This window comes from Ursus arctos, unplaced genomic scaffold (genome assembly GCF_023065955.2).
Source record: "Ursus arctos isolate Adak ecotype North America unplaced genomic scaffold, UrsArc2.0 scaffold_16, whole genome shotgun sequence".
NCBI lineage: Eukaryota > Metazoa > Chordata > Mammalia > Carnivora > Ursidae > Ursus > Ursus arctos.
This window is the reverse complement of record NW_026622830.1, coordinates 42,640,329-42,660,708: the sequence shown is the minus strand read 5'-3', so window position 1 is coordinate 42,660,708 and position 20,380 is coordinate 42,640,329. Positions and strand designations below refer to the sequence as shown.

The 20,380-nt window shown below is 46.1% G+C and overlaps 1 protein-coding gene across 1 annotated transcript in view; it reads right to left on the bottom strand.

The window, feature by feature from the left end:
- The window catches only part of SLC24A3 (solute carrier family 24 member 3), a 472,071-nt gene that overhangs the window by 191,363 nt on the left and 260,328 nt on the right, over window positions 1–20,380 (bottom strand). Inside the window, exon 3 of the mRNA XM_026502959.4 lies at window positions 292–368. Within this exon, the coding sequence (XP_026358744.2) occupies window positions 292–368 (77 nt within the window). The remainder of the gene's footprint in view (window positions 1–291; window positions 369–20,380) is intronic.

Below are 20,380 nucleotides of genomic sequence, written 5' to 3'. Positions count from 1 at the left end.
AGAGAGGCTGGTTAGAAAAGGGTCCCCCAAGAGGGTGGCACTGGAGGAGAGAGAGCAAGGTTAAATAGAGAGCAAGTCTGGTTGACCTTGGAGCCCACGGTTTGGACTCTGATATCAAGAACAGAACACGTTGTTATCTCCCGGCTGACCTCCTACAGAAGGTGCATTTGGAGACTGTCCTCCATGGGGCGCAGGGGACCCACGCCAGCTATGCGTCTCACTGTGCCCACCCACCACCAGTCAGGCCTCCCCTCCGGACCCTCCAGGCAGAGCCCCGAGAAGGGTACTTACGCAGAGCACGTGGAGAACCACCGCCCCCTGTCTTCGATCCTCGTTGGTGAAGATGTCATTGGGGAATTCGTGCAGGGCTGAAGAATGGAGAGAGAAAACCAGCTCAGAACAGAGGACAATATTTTCAGTGCTGGAGGACTGGGATGGTTACACCAGTCCTTGTTTTAATGCGGAATCCATGAACTTGGATGAGAAAAAAATTACATCTATATGTTCACACATCTCTAAGTGGAATTTAGTGTTTTCTCCAGATAAGAAGGTGGGCGACAAACCTCAAGAGTGTGAGAAGCACTGGGGACTCAGCCCCCAACAGATGTTTTCATGATACATGACTACACTCATGGCAACTCTCACTCACTGCTGCAGCATTTGGGGGGTTTTGGATCACCCCTTGTGATTTAAAGTGTTCATGAGTAACTACATGAACTAACTTCATGCAAGTTTATTTTCTAATACTCCGACAACTTCATTTCAATATGATTAGTTTCCTTTTGCAAGCTTATATGGTTGATCACATGCATTGAAAAATGGTTTTCTGAGCAGATGTGGTCAGGTTAGGCTTTCCTGCATTACCAAGGGGGTCCATGGTACACACAGGGTTACCTCTAAACTGTCCCTCCTTTCCCACCAGGACTGCCTTAGCTTGGGGCCTTGGGCCTTGGGCCGAGGGCCTGGTACAACACCCCCCTGCTCTTTCATTCCCTTTTCGAACGTGACCCACATTTGCCACCAATGAACTGGGCTATCAAGCACAGAGCTGCTCGTACCCCTCTCCCTGCTCCCAAACCTTCTCTGCTAGGAGATGGAAGCCCCACTCTGTACACTGGCAGTGCCAAGCTGGTCCTGGCTATTCCCTACTAGAACTTTCTTCTCTTTTCCCACCCTTTTATACTTTGCATGTGCTCGTTCACTCCATTACTAACTGCGCAGTTACTGGGTGCCAGGCTATGTTCTCACTGCTGGAAATTCGACAGTCAGCATTGTTGCGTGTGCTCTCATATTCTTGCCAGACAGGATCATTTGCCATTTCTTGAGCACACCGTGCATTTGCTTTCTTTTTATATCTTTATCTGCACAGATGATAACATCAGCCTGGGATATCCTGCATCCCCAAATGATCATCTCTCCCTGCCTCTCATAAAATCCCAACAGCCTCATGGCTAGGGCCTCCATAAGGCCTCCTATGGGACCCATGGCCCTCCTCCCTAGAATATGCATCAGACCAGGCTCCATGGGAAGCTGTGCACACTACCCCGCCCTTGACTCCATCTTCAGCAAATGTGACCAGCTGATGAAAGTGGCATTTTTTCAGATCTCCACAAGCTCCCCGTCCTTCTTCAGTGCACAGGTGGGACAACTATCACCAGTCGATGGGGAGGATGTACAAGATGACACCTGCTTGCCACGTGTCTTGCTTTTGGGTTTCCCCCAAAGCAGACCCTCAACCAAGGATTTGGGGATACATAGTTTTTTTGGAGGTGACTCCTGGACACACTGTGAGTGAGGAAGGGGAGGAGACCAGGGAAGGAGGGGAGTCAAAGACAGTGACATTGAAGAATGAATGGGTGACCGCTCAGGACACCTGGGGCCCAGTCCTGCTACAGACCCAGGAAGACTGCACAGAACAAACCTCTGGTTTGCAGCTTGCTGGCCAGGGGTTTGCCCAAGACACAAGCCTTTGGCTATTCCTTGAAAAAGTTCTGCTCTCTGCTTCCAGGGCAACACCTGATAAAGACATCGTGCAAGTCTTCGCCAGAGCCACAGTGGTGGTGGTGGTAAGGCCGGAGGGTGCATCCAGCATATTAAGCATAGATCACCTGTGCATGTCACAAGTGTGATCACACTTGCTAGTTTTGTCTGATCCTTCATGTGATGAAATGGGGGAGATAAGGAAAGACAAGGAGATCATGATCCACCCCCAAGTGGCTTTCCAAGCTAAAACTGTTCCAAACAGGCTGCACTGAGTCCTTCTGATCAATGGATGGGAAAAATGAGGGCAAGCCTTAGAGGATTTCACTTTGAAGACCAAATGACACTATGGTCTAGAAATTACCAGGAGGAGACAAGGTTCATAGAACAAGCTTGAAGTTCATCCATCAGGCCCTGGGCACTGCAAGGATTCGAGCCACTTTACTGAAGTGTCTCTGTTCCAGCATCTTCCCTCTATGGGCCTAATGCTTCTGGCTGGTTTGCTCTTGTCCAGTGAGTAGAGCTAGCGAAGCCCTCCAGCCTCCCTGATGAGAAACCTTTTGACTTCCTCCTCCCTGAAACTTCCCTGCCGCCAACAGTGTCTACACAGGCTGGACCTGAGAGACCTGGCCTTTGCAGCCCCCAGTCATTTCCTGCTTGTCCTTCCTTCCCCACCTCCTGGCTCTCCCCGTGCACACAGGATGTCTTACACTCTTACGAGATGCTTTCTCACACTTTCTCCTTTGAACTTCTCTTTGAATTCCCCTGAATAAATTTTAGCCCAAATGACCATCCCATGGCTCACATTGCCCTCCCCTCCCCAAGTTGCTCAGTATGGTCAGAAACCACGAGAAATGTCCCTTTCTGTCCACTTCCCAAACCCAGGACATTGATGGTCTCTGTGGGCTACCCCCGTGATAGGGAGCACAACAAAGGTAAGGAGAGGAGAGGCCCTGCAAGGTGGGCTAGAGACTTTCCAGCACTGACTGGTCCCTATGTTCACCTGGAGTTGCCTAGACCTTGTGTCCCAATCCTTGGTTCTGAAAAAACAACCACCACCATCCACATCTTGGCGACTTCTCCTTTCTGATGTTCCCTTTGTATTACACAGACATTTCAGTGCCCTGAGGAGGTGGGGCTTGGGATGGGCTGTCTGGTGATGGGCTGAGATGGGCTGAGACAAAGGCTCTGGTGGGCAGATGTCCAATGACAAACCTGTGCAAGATGACACGATCACTGAGCACCAGCTACTGGCAGGCACCATGCCTTGCCCTTTATACCCACTATCCATTTTTGTCCTCAAAGAAGGCTATTATTCCCATTTTGTAGACAAGGAGCCCACGGGACAGAGGATTCAATTCCATACTCGAGGATCCACAGTTGGAAGCTGCAGAGCAGGGCCACCCACACAGCAGATGCAGGCCTGGTAACAACCCTCCTGCTGTTATTCCAGCTCCTGGCATCAAGTTGCAGTCTTACTCTGCTAGGTGGCCTCTTCCTACTTGGGACTTCCTCCAAGTAAGGGATCCGATCAGATCTATGTTCTGCCCACACACAGCAGAGGGAAAAGGTAGGCTGCTTTTTTTTCTTTCTTTCTATTTCTCTGTGTAGTTGCTGTGGGGCTTCTCTGCACTGGCCAGTTCATGGCTTAAATGTGACCATCCTATTGCCCTCCTATCCCCAGAGAATCAGAGACAGAACTAGTATGCTAAGTTAATGTACGGATCACAACAGCCATCACTCTTGAGAAACCGAAGCCACCTTGTGATGGGTACCACGCAAAGCAATAACACGTGGGGACCACTTATGGTCAATGAGGAGTAGAGGTGGGTACAGAAGTGGGAATTGAGGTATGTTCTGCCACTGGCAGGTTGAAGCCAGCTACTTCTTTACTTCCTGCCCCTCAGGGCTTCCTAGATGAGGAGTAACATGGTTTTGAACAAAAATGAGGTTGAGGGCAGCATGTGAGGGGAGTGGAGGCCACGGCACTGCAGACCCACCAGTCTGCATCTGCAAGGTGCCCACCCTTATGCCAGCTCCATCCTCCCTGCTTCTCTTCTGCTTCATCTGTGAGGTAACCCAGGGACCCCACGGTGTAATGATTCGATCAAGGGTACCATGTCAGTAAGTGATACATTACATTCTGAATCCAGGCACTTTGATTTTAAATCTCCCTGGCACTCAACAAACACCCAAGTGAATGAGTGTGATGACCATGAATAAATGGACCCACTAGGCTTCATGTTTTCATTGGGGAAGGGTCTTGGCAGAGGTCTCGATGCCCAGCCAACCCTAGGACCTGGCGGGGGCTGTTGGAGAAGACCATGCTGGAGGCTATGCCTTTGGATGAGGTGGGACCCACAGAGCCCAGTGCTGGCTCAGGAAGACCTGAGGCGCTGTCCGAAGTCCTGGCCAAGCAGGCCACTGGTGGACTTCCTCCTAAAACTGAACGGGGCTGGTTGGTGGCTAGATAAGGGGTGAGTGTGATGGGATTGGTGGGAAAGGCAGAGGAGAGTCAGTGTTCTCAAACTGGTCTGCTTTGAGAACAACAACAAAATTCTTATTTGGTGGTTCACAGCAACGTGGAAAGAATGACCAGGGTCAGTACTCCCCAGGAAGCTTACGACCTGGATCCCACTCTGGCTACTTATTCATTATAGATCTTCTGAAAACATGTATTGGGCTGGTGATGAAATTATAACAATAATTTCAAAGAGCTAATGCACAGTTTGCAAAGAAGAATACATATATTTTATTTCCTCTTATAGATTCATTATCTTTTGATGAAAGTCACAAGAAAAGGTTTTTAAAACTTCAGATGGAGGCCCTCTCCTCTTGCTCTCCATCCAATAAGCCTTCCTACATAGGTCCCACATACCTATGTTTGAGACTGGGTCCCTCCAGAGCAGACCTTGAGACAGAGATCTGAATGGCAACAGTTTATTTGGGAGATGATCCCACTGCAGGAGAGGAGGGAGACAAATCAGGTACGGGGCTAAGACAGCAGGCTCATACTTGCTGGGGTCCCTCTGAGAGATGGTGTAGAATATGCCTCAGTGCTGTCCACTCATACTCATCCACCACTGTTGAAGGCTGCCTTAAACACTTTAGGGCTGACCCTTAACACTTCTCAGCTCTACACTGGCAAAGTCAGTGTGCTCGTGGGACCAGAGAAGGCCCCAGACAGAGTCACAGGTGCATCAAGAAATCATCTGCATGTCTGTTGGCCATGTGAAAAATGCCCATCAATTCCTCTTCATTGCTCCCTCCAGTCTAAGCTCAGAGGATGGTTAGTGCACACAGCAGGTGTCTAATAAGTGTTAGTAGGATGAAGAATGCTAAAGGAAGCAGACCCTGGACACTGACTGGGTATGGAATATGACCACCTTGTCCACCTGGCCCAACCGGTCAAGAAAAGGGCTGCCAGCAGCAGCTGAGCTTGCTTCCTTGAGGCCGAGCAAACTCCCTACCTGGTTGGTACAGACTCTGAGGCTCCAAACACACCTGAGAATTGGTGCTTTCAGAACACCTACAGCTGTCTGAAACAAGAATGTACAGATGCAGAGTGGCACACTGGACTAGAAGGCTCCTCCCAGTGCTTCGTGATCTCAGTTTCCTCATCTACAAAACAAGGTAGGGCTGCTAGAGCCTCCTGCAGAGCTAATGGCAGTGCTGATGTCATCCCAATTGCCTTCCATTCGGGTACGCTTCCTCACACCCAAATCTAAAGAACCACAGGCATTTCTGGTCAAGGTGGGAGCTGGATGGTTACCCATTTTTGGGAACCTGACATTGTTCTTGGGCTGGTGGTTAGATTTTGCACAAGGGCCCAGCGTGGAGAATCAGATCTGGGTTTGTATACCTTTATAACTCACGGGTTATCCTTTCCTCTCTCAGAGCCCCATTTCCTTCGTTCTTAAAATGGGTGTGTGAATGCCAACCTTGCAGGGCAGCTGGGAAGAGTGCAGGCAGAGCATGTAAAATGCCTCCCACCATCTTCCTGGGCCACCTATTGTGAGTCTTCATAATTATAACAATGATGGGATGCTGGTCCGGCCTGGGGACAAGGACACATTCTTTTCTGGTCTTGGAGTTGAAATCCTCCTACTGACAATTCCCTCCTGCTTTATGCTGGCGTCTGTTTCTCCAGGATGGTGTTTAGTCCGAGGGAGCTGCATGAATGCATGTGCCTCTAGGTACATGCTTCCCCTGTTCAGGCTGTGTTGGAGCCAAATGGCCCACATGGTGTGCTGGAAACAGATACACATCTAGTGGAGGGTTCCCCCAAATGCCTTAAAAATCCTCAAAATCTCTTTCTGCTCCTCTCTTTCTCTCCCCCAATTTTCCTTTTAGTACATCTCGCCAGCTCCGGGGAGCCAGCAAAGGCAAGCAGTGCTGTTCCCATAGAAACCTCAGAGTGGATTCCCCTTACCAAGGCAACAGCAGTCAGTCATCCTGCTTCTCCTGGCTGCTTTCCTGAGTCCTGAGTTTGATGAGTCCAAATGGAGCTTTGCAAGGGATGGAGAGTATTTTCTGTTTTGTTTAGGGGAAAAAAACTGTAGCAGGGACATTCATGGCATCTGTAGACATACTGATCTCATGTTGATCACATGGAGCCACCCAAGATGAAGATCCAAAAATTAGCCACCTTAACATGTTTGAGCGAAAGGAATCTGGGCTGCTGCAACCATCAGAACACTGGCCTTTCATCCCAGGAGCACAAGAAAATACCTCATGCATCTTGTTGACTGGGCTCTTGGGAGTTGTCCTAAGAATTTAGGGCTGACGCTACCCAACTTCTCCCGTGCATGATGGGTGACTTCATGCTTCTGCAGTAGACACTTTCATCCGTCCAGTGCTCCATCCCATAAAGCCCTCTGCTCCTTCTTCTCCTGGCATTAATATTGGGAGAACATCATCAGCCAGCTGTGGTAGTACTCAGCTTCCCATGGAGTCTTCCAGACTCTTTCTGTGGTGCTCTCATCCCATGCAAGTACCCAATAAGTGGTTTTCCAACCCAACTGCAGTCACCTTTGATTCCCACACTGTGAGCTCCCTGTGGACAGGAACCCTGCATTTTTCTCTCTCTGTGGCCAGCACCCACTGGGCCAGTGTCCATGAAAGAGAAAAATAAATACCACGTGAAGACAAGTGTGAACAAACTTAGAGGGACTTTCTCCCAGGGGATGGTTTTTGTACAAACACAAGACAGAATTATGAACTAAGAAATGACATTGAGAGAAACAGTTCAGTAAAACCCCCAGCAACTGGGAGTGGCCATTTGGGCTGTTCACAAATAACCTATTTCTCCTTGTTCTGGAGATCTGGAAGGAATACACTTCTAGGTTCCCTTTAAGGATAGGTGGGGCCATGCGGCTTGCTTTGGTCAATGAAATGGAAGCAAACGACATATGTCACACTTCTAGTCAGGCTTTAATAGCCAGTGTCTGATTCTTTGCTTTGCATTTTCTTGTCTAAATATTCACGGAAACATACGTCAGGATGAATCTTCCATCAGCTTGAGTCCCTGAGCAATCCCACCCCTCTGCCATGCACATTTTATACATGCAACATGAGTAAAAAATAACGTGTTTCTTCTCTTAGCCACTGAGATTTGGGGCTGTTTGTTACCCAGTGTAGCCAAGCCCACCCTGAGTAATGTGAGAGCTAATATGGTGCTCAGCATTCTGCACATGAGGACTTGCCTCATCAATTTTTGGTTTCTTCTGTCTTCTGTCCTTGACTGGGCGAGGACAATTAAGGTTGGAAAGAATTTATCCTTCTCTTCTCTGCATTCCCAGTGCCTAGCAAGGTGCCCAGCACAGAACAGTCACTTAATTAAGAGTGCTTGTTGATTAAATGAACACATATGTCATAACTGAAGGCCCCTGAACAAAATTACCCACAAAGGAATCTGTGTGAAAATGGATATATTCTCAATTTAACTCTCCAAATATTTAGTCTCTGGAAAAGTTTCAGAGACATTTCGGTGCCCTCCTCTTATGCTCAGTGAGGATCAGCAAGCCACAAAAGTGCGGGGGTGGGGGTGGAGTGGGACGTATATGGCAATGGGAGAGGGCAGGGTGTCCCAGAGAACTGCAGGCTGCTGGGAGGTCGTCTTTGGAATCTGTGTCTCAAAAACATTGGAAAATTTATTAACAAATCAATCATGTGCAAATAAACACACAGTTACTCAGACCTTCCCATGCACCAGGTAGCCTACTCAACCCTAGTTACAGAAAGGCAAAGGATGCACCATCCTGGTCACTGAGGCCAGCTGAGTGGACCAAAATATAGTTTGGGGATTAGAGAACACTCAACTCTCTTTGCAATCATCCCAATATTTAAGGATGGAACTAATCTTTATTGAGTCCTGAAAATACCTATTTTTCACTTTATTATGGTTTCTATGATAGGAATCTTTATCCTCAGTTTACAGATAAATAAACCAAGACCCAAAGAAGGCAAGTCATGATCCCAAGTTCCCACAGATGGTAGTGGAGAAGCTGAGATCATGATTGGGGTCTGACTTTCTAGCATGTTGATTCTTTTGTATTAGAAAGGGCAAATTGACTTTTTTCCCCCTTGACTTTTGAGGGCACAACTTCTTCACTTCAAAAGCCAGAACAAGTCTGGATTCGAATCGATTGATGTGTGCATGGAAATAAGACCATGAACAGCATCTCTGTGAAGGAGGATATAACCACAGGTCATGGTAACCAAGAGCCTCAATGTGGGACCATCAAGCTATCAATCAAAAAGATACTACCAATCAAATTTGCTGAGAAAGGTTGTTTCATCCAAATGCTTGTGTGGTGACATTTGTTTACTACAGGCAACCAGGGTTTTGTAAGAGCCTGAAGACCTGGACCTGAAGCCTTCCTTCACCACTTAAGAGTTCTGTGGCCTTGGGGAAATTCCTCAACCTCTTTCAGTCTTAATTTCTTAATGTGCAAAATGGAAAGATGAAAACAATACCAGTTTATGTAATTATTATGAGGATTAATTGTGATGATGTTTACGAAACATGCAGTACCTAGAATCAGGCAAGTAATTATCAAATGATAGCTCCTTTTACTTTATTAAATAGCAGAGAAAGATAAATATGGACAAGGGGTGTTTCCCAAGACACCAATGTCTTGGGACACTGCCCACATTCCTGGTATCCTACTACTTTTATGCGAAGCAACTACCGGCACCTCCATCTGTTTGCCTGATGGCTTTCCCCAAAGCGGAGATGGGGTTCTCTTCCCAGATACTGCAGCCTGGATATGCTGGAGAATTAATACTGCTCTTTCCCCAGGTGAAGCCCTCAACCAAAGTCTGATGAAAGGGTGGGTGGATAAACACCTCAGCTCCCTCACCACCTGGGTGAGATAACTCTCAGGTGTGTCCTGCATGTTTGCTAGCACCCTCAGCTGGGTTAAGCTCTGGCTGCTCACTGTGACAACTGGCTTTACAACACTCTTTTGATTGGCTGCCTTCCCTTCCCTGTCTCACTTCTGATTCCCCTATCTGGATCGTCTCCCAAATAAACCTGTACTTGAATCTGCCTCAGGGCCTACTTCTGATGAACCCATACTTAGACAAGGGAAGCTAAGAATTTTGCACTTTTGCACCTCTCCATTTCAACAAAGATTCATTTTTCCAGCAGAGGACTCATCCATATTCAGGTGAATTTTTCCCACAGAAGTTTTCAATGGCAATAGTTTTCAATGGCCTTATTTCTATACATTTATATGGGAATGCTGCATCCTGCTTTGTTGACAGCAGCATGGAACCACCTAACTCCTGAATGCAGGTTGGAAGACTGACTGCCCCTTTTTGATGGTGCTGAAGTTGATCCAACATACCCATGAGAAGCTCCTTGATTTCCACTTCAGAGCTCTTTTTCTCATATCCATATTGGCAGAAGATTTAAAAAAAAATCATCCCACAAGCTTTTCTCCTGGAAGGGAACAGACATTCTTTGCAACTAAAGAACCCCAATCATTAGTTACCATAGACTTTTGGCCTGGCAAGGCACTGCAATGTAATTTGATGAACTGGAACATATTTCTTTATCAATAATAAAAAGCCGTGGCATTAGTGTTGCTCATGTCTCCAAGCCAGTAGCTACTGTAGAAAATACAGTGATCTCATGACTAATTTAGTGTTCTCAGGCCACAAACATGGCGGCACATAGAAGGAGGCCTATTTGTAGGGGCAGGAGTTTACAACCTGTATTTGTTGCTCATGTGAGAGTACCATGGCTGTATCAGTAATGAATTCTCATTAAAGGAAATGGAATATTTATGATATTTAAATAGCCCTGTGGTGTTCAGAACTTTATGGCCTTCATGGACTGCTCTGTTCTTCAAAATGTCCCTTGGTGCCGATGTCAAAGAACATGTAGACGGATGGAGTGGGTGGGGTCTGACCCAGGTGTTGCTTCTCTCATGCTCTCATGTCTGCTTACTGATGCAGACAAATTCAGACCAACAAGGTGATGTGCACAGAAACCCACTATATAGCTCCTTAAGAGGATGCACATTGTTAAAAGAAATGGCCATTCCTCCTCAGCACCCTTGGAGGGGATGAGGGTGTATGAAAAACCTTTCTTAGGACAAACGCAATTTAAACAGTTCTTTTTGAGGGTAGTAATTCCCCATAAGAATATAAATTGACAAATTTTATTCTTTATGTATTTATTTTATAGCAGAGCCGAAGTGTGCATGCTATATGACTGGAGACTCCAAAATCAGTGATTTTTTTTTAAGTGTTAACCCATCAAATTTCAAAGCTAGAAGTAACCTTTAGTGTTCTGTTAGTCTACAGATGGAAAGGTAGTAACAGAGGATTTGGTGAGAAGCACAGTTAAAGTTTTTCCTCTGTTTTCACCTTTCAAAACCTGTTTTTTCTCTTTCACCCTTGATGATACTCCATGATCATCAGTTTCAGAGATAGAAAATAGGGGCGCCTGGGTGGCACAGCGGTTGGGCGTCTGCCTTCGGCTCAGGGCGTGATCCCAGCGTTATGGGATCGAGCCCCACATCAGGCTCCTCCGCTATGAGCCTGCTTCTTCATCTCCCACTCCCCCTGCTGTGTTCCTTCTCTCGCTGGCTGTCTCTATCTCTGTTGAATAAATAAATAAAATCTTTAAAAAAAAAAAAGACAGAGATAGAAAATAGATCTCATCTCACATGTTCATCAATTGAGTGGTAATGACTGGCTGTTAGGCTGAGTCTTAGATGGGGTACAGTGTGGGAGAGGAATTTGATCTATTAACAATGCTGCCACATTGGTTATGGGAATGGGAACGGGGTATGTATGCTTCCTATTTCCCTTCACCGGAGTTTTGCTGACAAAGACCTAAAATGAAAGAATAACTGGCACTCCTTGCTCCTAGTAAAGTGATTACTGCCATAATTTCCTTTAATGTGCCTCTCTTTTTGAATATCATCTATTTAAAGGTTGGGGGGATTAAAAGGATTTCAATACAATCTCCCAAAGATATCAAATATATTCAAGCAGATGTATTAGATTGTTACACACCTAAAATATAGTTGCTTGAAATCTGGTCTATAAAAATGAAATAAATATCTAAAAAAAATTCACAGTTAGTTATAGGAAGAGATGTAAATAAATAGACAAACTACTGGCTAATTCAGTTGGCAAAATACAAGCTGTGTTTACTCCTCATTTAGTACTTGGCAACCTCTGCTTCTCCTTGGAAGAAAAAATTAACATGTTACCTGGAGGAAATTATTTTCCTTTTTACGTTGCCATATATTAAATATTAGATACCTATGGCTTTGGGTCAAAACACTCAAGAATCTAATTACATCTGAAACTCTTTTAAGGGTAGGTCTGAAATCAGGGCTTTTTTGTTGGATCACTAAGTCCGTGCATTCAAAGTCGAGATTCCAAATATGATGGCTCAATCTGAATGGAAATTACGAGAAAATTATAATTAATCCAAGACTAAAAGTAATTCCTATATCAATTTTTCTACATTTTTTTTTTTGGCCTATCCCTGGGCTGTTGTGATGGCACATTATAGATTTGAATGAAACAGGTTAAATGCCTTCTGCTTTCACAATGTGCTTTCTCCTCCAAATTAGGCTTTTCCGGGTATAGACCAAGAGTAGGAACAAGAAAGATCTCTCAAGAAGGTCACTGTGCTGTCTTGTAGTTAGCAGAGCAAGACTGGTTACAGTTTGGAGCAGACGAGATTAAAGCAAAAGGATTTAGAATCTACTTGATGTATGTCTAGTCATTTTTAATTACATATCTGACTTTACAGATGATGTGCTGAGGAGACCCTGGATTCTGTTGTCTTCCTCGAACAGTGTTGAATTTGTGAATTTGTTCTAGTAGGCAGTTAAATTACTGGAGGGTCATCTCTGGTGGTGGTTTTAGGCTTTTTTCTAACAGAAGTCTGTTCTGATTATGCTCTTTATCTTGGGATGTGGTCCTCACAGGATTTCAATGGGAAGGCTGAGCTGTTTACCAAGCCCCTTAAACAATGAGGACTTGAACTCCAGAGTTTGTCTCTCTAGAGCAATCTGAAATCCCTACTCAGCAATTCCAACCTTTTAGCTGTTGTTCCCCCCCATGCTGCTTGGTGGGCCCTTAAGTACGGACAGTTCAAGGGTCAAAGACTTCAGGGGAATTTATATGCATGTTAGGGCTCCCCCTCTCTGAATCCTTCCTTTCTGGGATGCCCTGCAATTTCTAGCTCCTGCAGGAGCTCCAAACTCCAATCTCAGAGACCTCAGCCCAATAAGATCCCTGCTTTCTGTTCCAGCTCTATCCCCCAGCTCTGTTCCAGCTCTATTCACACATACTAGGGAGTTTCACAAGGGAAAAGCCTACAGGTGTGGTTTCCTTCTTTCAAGTTTCATACTCCCTCCAGTCTCTGTTTATTTTTTTCACTTTCCAAAGTTTTCAAACAATTGTTTTTCTTTACTTTGTCCAGAGTCCATAATTGCTCCTACTGGAGAATTAATCCAATGCAAGCTATTCTACCATGCATGGAAGTCAAAAGTCCAGAATATATTCTACATCATCACCCATGGCAGAAAATTTACAGGAAACTAAATTCACATTAAAGGTTCTCAAAAGTTGCTATTAGCCACATTAAGTTCTCCATGAACTAAGGCAACCTGAAGGAACCATGTGGCCCAGTAGTAAAAATAAGGACCTGGGGAAAGTGGAGGTCACTGGAATGGGCTGGCAAGATTTGGTAAAGGACCAGCAGGTAATTTAGTTGCATACTAACTTATACGGATGAACCAGGGATTGGACAAAGAGGGTCCTCAACACAGCAGAGCTTATAGGAGGTGATGATACAGCCTTCCACAGTCCTCATCTACAAATATTTCAAGGTCAAGGCAACCCAGAAAAACATCTATGGCAGTTCTGATGTCTCTGACAGGTGATACTCGAAGGCTCAGAGGCAAGAATGTGTGTTAGGGGACAAAGGATATTGGAAACCAGTTACCGCCAAGGAAGTAAAATCATGTTCTACTTCTTTTGGAGTCTGGAGGTTCTCATACATTTTCCCGTAAGTGTCAAATTTTGACATCCTACATGAAGTTGGCAAATTGAAATTCACAGCAATAGAAGGTAGGTGTTTAATAAGTGCCTTTCAAGTCCAGACAAATTTGTGAAGCTTCAGAAATAGGAAAGAAAGGTAGGCAGCAAATCAAACTTCTGACTAAATCTGGCCATTATATCAAGCACATAAACATATTGGTGCTTAATTTTTTTAAAAGGAAGAAAAGGAAAATTCTGCTAAATTCCTGAATTAGTCAAGAACAAAATAATAAGTACTATAATTTCTGTTGAATTTAAAGTGGAAAGGCATCCACGAAGGAGGAGGAAGAGGTTCCACTTTTGTTCTTGCCCCAGAACTCCATCATATTCCCTGTTACAAGTCAATGACCTTTTGCCACCCCCTCATCCTTGAACTTAGAATTTACTGTCAATTGTTGGCTAGCTTGTGTCTTTCTATGCGCTTGCATGTCATTGTAGGATTGTTGGAATTGAAAACATATTCAAAGAAATCAACATCATTATTTTGAGATAAAAAAAATGCAGAGGCAACATAAACTTTGTGATGCATTAACCTCAGTCATCGTGTCACAGAAGCTGGGTGCAAATGTATGTATTTACTGTCATAAACCAGGACAAATCTTGGGCTCACTTGAGGAAAGGCCAATCAGAGAAAATGATGACCCCCCCCTTGCCGTCCCCACCATCCAAAGACTGCTTTAATGTGTACTTAAGGGATGCTGGCATGCAGCTCACCTGAGCTGCCTGGACAGTGAATTTGTGTAGCGGGTGGGTAAAAGGAGTTGGTAGACTTTCAAAGAATGGAAGAGTTTGTATCATACCTTCCTCCATCTTTTCTCACAAAAATGCTAAATTTCAGGGCATTTTATATAGACCTAAGTAGAAAATCTATTAAAATAATTATTTTAAAAATGACCCTTTTGATGTTTGAGACTCATGGTTTAGTTGCTGTTGTTGTTTTGGGGGAGGAATATAAATAACTTGATTCTTCTATGACAGACTCCAACATTTAAGTTTTCTTTGCATAGCTCAAATAAGCAGGACCATACTATCACAGATATCTGAATAAAAAAACCTCTGATCTCCTAGGTAACATTAAGATGAGAAGACAGGCAAAGGGGCTGTTTTTCAGTCTAAAGATGGCAGCTGCAAATCCCATGGGGGTCCTGGACCAAGGAGACAAGGTCCTGCCTAATCGCCTCCAAGAGTCTGGCTGTCAAGTGCCCACAGGTGGAAGGGCTGGTGAGAGCTGTGTTGTCTTTCCCTGAGTCTATGACACGGAAGCAGACTGGCCGGCTTGCTCTCAGTGATTTCAGGCAAACGGTTCTTTCCAAAGATACAGGGTTCCTTTGAGAAAGATTCAAGTACCAAAGAGACTCCGATTTCTTCAGGATCATAGTTGCATTCTGTAAGGATGGCAAGCTTTCCTGGGACACAGATATGCACCCAGATGTCTCCCTGCCAATTTTGCTCAAGGACGCATGGTGCCGTGGTTATACATCTGCCACGCAGCTCTAACTCTGGCAGAGGATAACTAGGAAGTATACCACACAGTCTTACCCTCGTGGAGTTTACAGACCCATTGAAGAAGTCAGATTTAAGTGCACAAACACACAAATTGGAGGGTGGTAACAGGCAGGCTATATCCTCCAAACACATAAGTATGTATGTGCACACACGTGTGTGTATATATATATATACACACACACACACATATGTATCCTATACATACCTATTGCTGAATAATGACTATCCCAAAATATAGCAGTTAAAGGCAACAATACTTCTTTTACTATGTGTCACATTTCTGGGGTAAGTGGCCCTTATGCAGCTGCTCATGCAATTGCAATGACTAAGTATTTGGAACTGGAAACATGACACTTATTCATTGCCTTTCCGGTACCTGTGCTGGGGAGACTCAAACACCTGGGGGCTGGAACCACTCAGGCTCCTTGGCCTCTCTAACTCTATGTGGTTTCTCCACATGGCCTTCCCTCGGGGTCTCTTTTGGCTTGAGGACTTCTCCCATGGTGGCTCAGAGCTACAAGGCACAAGTTTCAAGACAGAGAGCTAGAGGAGGAAGTTGTATGGCCTTTTATGATCTAGCCTGGCAAGTCATGCAGAGGGATGTTACAAAGGTACCGCTGGCCTCAAGGGGGAGCAACAAGAATCTGGAAGAGCATACGGTCCTAGAGTTATCGCTGTGGCCATTTTGGAAGATGTAACCTGCCACTATTCACCTCTATTGGAAAATGAGAATTACATCTACGGCCATATTTACAACAAATCTTTATCTAGATGAAGGTGAATCAGAGAGTGAATGGTATTTCAGGTCAGGAAAAAAAGTATCAGCATGAGCCAGTGCAGCAGATAAAGACTGCATGGGTGACTCAGATGTGTGGAGCCTCCCAAGAAGAAAGGGCTTACAGAGCTGGAGAGGAGGCATTCCAAGTGGACAGGAAGCAAAGACGGAGGTACAGAGGTGGGAAGGAGCAGAGCCATTCTCTGTGCTAACGAGGTGGGTACTCTTCAATGGGTTTGTCCTTGAATGAACAGCCAAGTTCTCCAAGGGGAAACACAAATAGCTACTAATGTGTTAACATATCACCGTTTCCCTTACATGATCTTTCCTAATCCTCATGGCCATTCCGAGAGCTCTGTGCTTTATAGAGGGGGAAACTGAGGTCTAGCGAGAACCATCCTGGGGCCAGATCTAAGTCAAGTGGCCTCTTGAGGGTCAACATGAGTCAGAGCTTAGTTCACATTTTCCCCCAGGCCCAGAGAGATCAGGCACGTACTTAATGCAAAGCCCAGCTTTGTTTGTTTTTTCTTCCGAAGGAAAAGACTTCACCCAGAATCTAAGAAAGCACAGGGGATTGCATTGAATTTCATGGTGCATTAGAACCCAGAATGGGACCCAAGACTAAAATTGGCCAGTTTTCCTGATTAGCCTTTTATTAAGCCTCGGGCTAGAGAATATAACTCTGGCATGCATTGGGATTCTACTCCACTGCAGGCCTTGTGGCGGATAGCTTTCTCTATCTAAGGGTTTCCTGTTCAGACAAAATGGTTTCCGACCCCTTCTACCCAAAAGGAACTGGTTCAGAGTTCTGCCTTAGTTAAGTATTGGGAATGTCTACCTGCATCTCAGCATTTGTTAGAGACTGAAAATAAACTGGGAGTTAACTCAGATCCTCCTGTTAGCTGAGATACATCCTGATGGAAAGCATGTTGGCACCTTTTGCAGTCCCTCTATCTGTGCCCTGGAGCCCCCATTTTATCATTTGTACATTTTGTAGCCATGGGATGCTAGTACCCCAGTATCTGCTTAGCACATTTGGATCCACAGGGGTAAGGCAGAAAAGAGTTCATATCAGGGTTCCCCAAAGATCCCAAATTACAACACAGTGAGGTTTAGACATTGGTGCAGAACTGACCTGGGGCAGTTATGGCCCCTGTAAACTCTTCCGGAAGTTGCTAGAAGGGAACTGAAGCCTTATCCATGCTCTGACGCCCTCCCTGCAAATCCCTTTGCCATTTTCCTTCTGTTGCTCCCTGGGTGCATAAATATCTGATGGCCAGCACCCAGGGCTGCCTTGAGCTAAAGTGGAATACCTGGAATACCTACTTTGCACCTTCAAGTCTGCTTGACACTGTATCCTTCTTCTCTCTCCTCGCTCCCTGGTCCCACCGCTCACTCTCTACCAGTTTTTCCAGGGAGCACTTTCAAAATCACTTTCGCATGAACATTCATGCCAGGCTCAGCTTCTGGGAACCCAGGCTAACCCAGGAACCACACAAATGCTGCTTCTTCCACAAACATTCCCTTGATCATCCCAAAGGAATCCTGCACTAAATCACCACAGAGATTGGGATCCAGACCACATGAGTGGAGGCTGGAGGGTGGGTGGTGGGCAGCAGCTTGTTCCCCTACACCCCTGGGTATGGGGACGGCATTCCATCCTTTCCTTCAAATGACAGGTTCCCAAACAAACCACACACATCACTCATCAGCCTGTCAATTCCTAGGGGACTTAATGGGAGCTCAGTGGACAAGCATTTTTGTACTGAGATCGCAGCATGCCTATGGGTCCCTGCTGCATAGAGATGAGCTGGCTGACGTTTAGGACAGACTGATGCTAGACGGGACTTGCTCTGGGAAATCATCGGCGAAAAGGGGAGCAAAGAAGCCACAGAAACAACTACCCGTGGCCAAAGTTTCCATTCCCGGTGCCAGCTGATGGGAGCCAGGGGTGTCCCAGAGGCACGTCTGACTTGTCTGAACCAAGAGCCGGCAGCGAGAATGTCTTCTTACAGGGTTTTCACTGGTCTTGAACACATTCCAGATGTTTCTATATTCTCCTGTCACATCATTTTTTAAAAATTGTTTTTACCAGGAAGCTCAGATCCAAACAGTCAAGAGAATACGAGTTTGTGGTTGTTTCACTGGAAGGGGAAACGGACTCAGGTGACAACAGAACACGCAGCCCCAAATCTGGGGTGTTGTGAGGAGCTGGATATTAGAACCTCATGGTGTGTATGTGTGAAAGAAGGTGGCAGCTTGGGTTTGAGAACGGAAAAGACTGTAATTTTTTGTGACCATTTCCAAATAATGGAAAGGCAAGAGCTTGAGAAAAGACGAGAAGCATAAGTAGTGGTCAGGGGCAAGACTAGGCACATACAAGGGAGTCAAGTTTTGAAAACATCTTCCACACAAAAGGTATGGACCACACACATGTTGGCCAACCTTGCCTTTCCTGGGGGGAGCTATACTGCCATAAAATGGATGAAATCAGCTCTTTTTATGCCCTCATTTTTAACAAGCCTGGCTGAATAGCTGAGTGGCTACGTCCACGGCTGGTGGTGCTGTATGCCGGGGGAGGCAATAACGTCTGACTAGCTCTGTGAGCTTATGCACCCACTCCCCTCCCCATCCCTCCATAAAACATGTCTAAAACCTGCTACGGTATAATGGCTTGGAAAGGAAAGTGAATCTCTTAGACTGATGAATGGCGCTTCCTTGTCAAGGTAACAAAACTTGTGGTTTTATTGCACCCAGTCTGTGGGAAGTCAAGCAGGACAACAGGGTGAGTGCATACCACTGGAGTGGACCGTTTGACGCATGCTCTGAGTCTCCTTCACCAGGCTGGTGCACCCACTCCCCAGTGGCGAGAGTGCTGTCTGGTAATGGCTCAGCGTGCATTCTCCGGAGAATTGCTCTCAGCGAATGGGTGCCACCCTCACCCTACATGCCTGGAAGATGAAGTCCTCATGCCTAGAGTGGGGTGCAGCCAATGTCCTGCCTGAAGTTGAGACAGCTCCATGCTGCTCTTCGTGAGCCACGGCCCTCTGGGATCAGGCGGAGGCCAGTCTGCGGCTGAGAACACAGCTCTGCTGACTCGTCCTCCTGCCTGATCCTGCTTCTCTTGCTCGCCTTCTCCTGGCAACTCTCCATCAATAAATCCCCTGCACAAGGATCTCTAGTCTTGGGGCTCCATCTGAGACAGCCCCTTGGGCTGGCTTTTGCTTCTTAGACTCCAAGGGAATGGGGCATCTCTCTGAAATGGAAAACGCACACCAGCTGGGAAAGGTGAATCCCTGTGCACTCTGAGATGGCCCAAGCAAGCTTCGCCTTTTTTAATCCCTCCAAATCACAGCAGCCCAGAGCTGGACCAGGGCTTCTAGCTCTTTCTGTTCCAAGTTAAGCCCCTGGCCTGAGAAAAGTTGCCGCTAAGGCAGTGTGCCCTGGAAACTGACCCACAGCATGGAACCAGATTCCGATTTGGCACCAAGAAATGATTTTCCTTCCCTCCAACCCCCTACAAACATCCGTGGAATAGTTAAAATTGGGTAGGATTTCCTTTCCCCCAAATCTCCTTTGAAGTCTGCAGATGGATTCTGGGGAGGTCTTAGATTTTAATAAGAAATTTATTTCCCAGATGATTCCGTCACTTGGAAGGTAATGAGTTTGGACGAAACCCGGCGTCCTTGTTGAGATGCCCCAAAGATTCATGTTTGCAAAGCTTTCCTCGGCTAATTCTATAGCTCTTGAAGACAGAGCCCTATCACCACAGAAGTGCTTCTCTACTGCAGGACTCCCACCTTGACATCTGGAGGGAAATACTGTTCTTCATGGCAAGGATGAAAAAATTTAAAACGTTTTCCTCAAGTATGATTTGTTTGGGTGGGAGGGACAGCAGATGGGCCATGCTGGGGTCTGGATATTCAGATTACACAGGTGGCATCTCAGCTGTCACATGATGGCCTGGTGGCTGAGGGTGAGAGGCACAGATAAATGCCCAACAAAAAGAACAGCAGCCATGGATTTTCTCTCCCTCCACGCAGATCTACACCCCAGGCTCTGGGGAGGCTCCTCGTTCCCACCCGGAAGGAGCGTGAGCTATTTTAACTTGGAATGCAGCAAGCAGGCCAAAGGAGCCACAGCCAAGAGATACAGTGTACAGCAAGCACACCCAAGAGAGCACTTTCCCAACAAACCACGTCTCTTCTGAGGACCCACAGAGGCAGGCAGCACAGTGGGCCACCTGCAGCCCATCCCTCATCAGCTCCACTGCAGTGTTTCTGGGGGTGGGAGGGCTGGGGCGGTGCATGAGCAGGCAGTTGGCAGGAGAGGTGTGCTCCCAACACTGGACCCCTAACTCAGACTCCTGACCCTTCCCATTTTCTGACTGGTCCCCTTTCCCCGAGAAACTCCCATGACCTCTTCTTCTTCCCCACGCCTCCACCTACCCCCTTTGCATTCCAACAGCGCTTTGTACTTCCAGATTATTTTACTCTTTTATCCTTGACCTGGTCCTAAAGACTGCAGAAAATAGGAGAT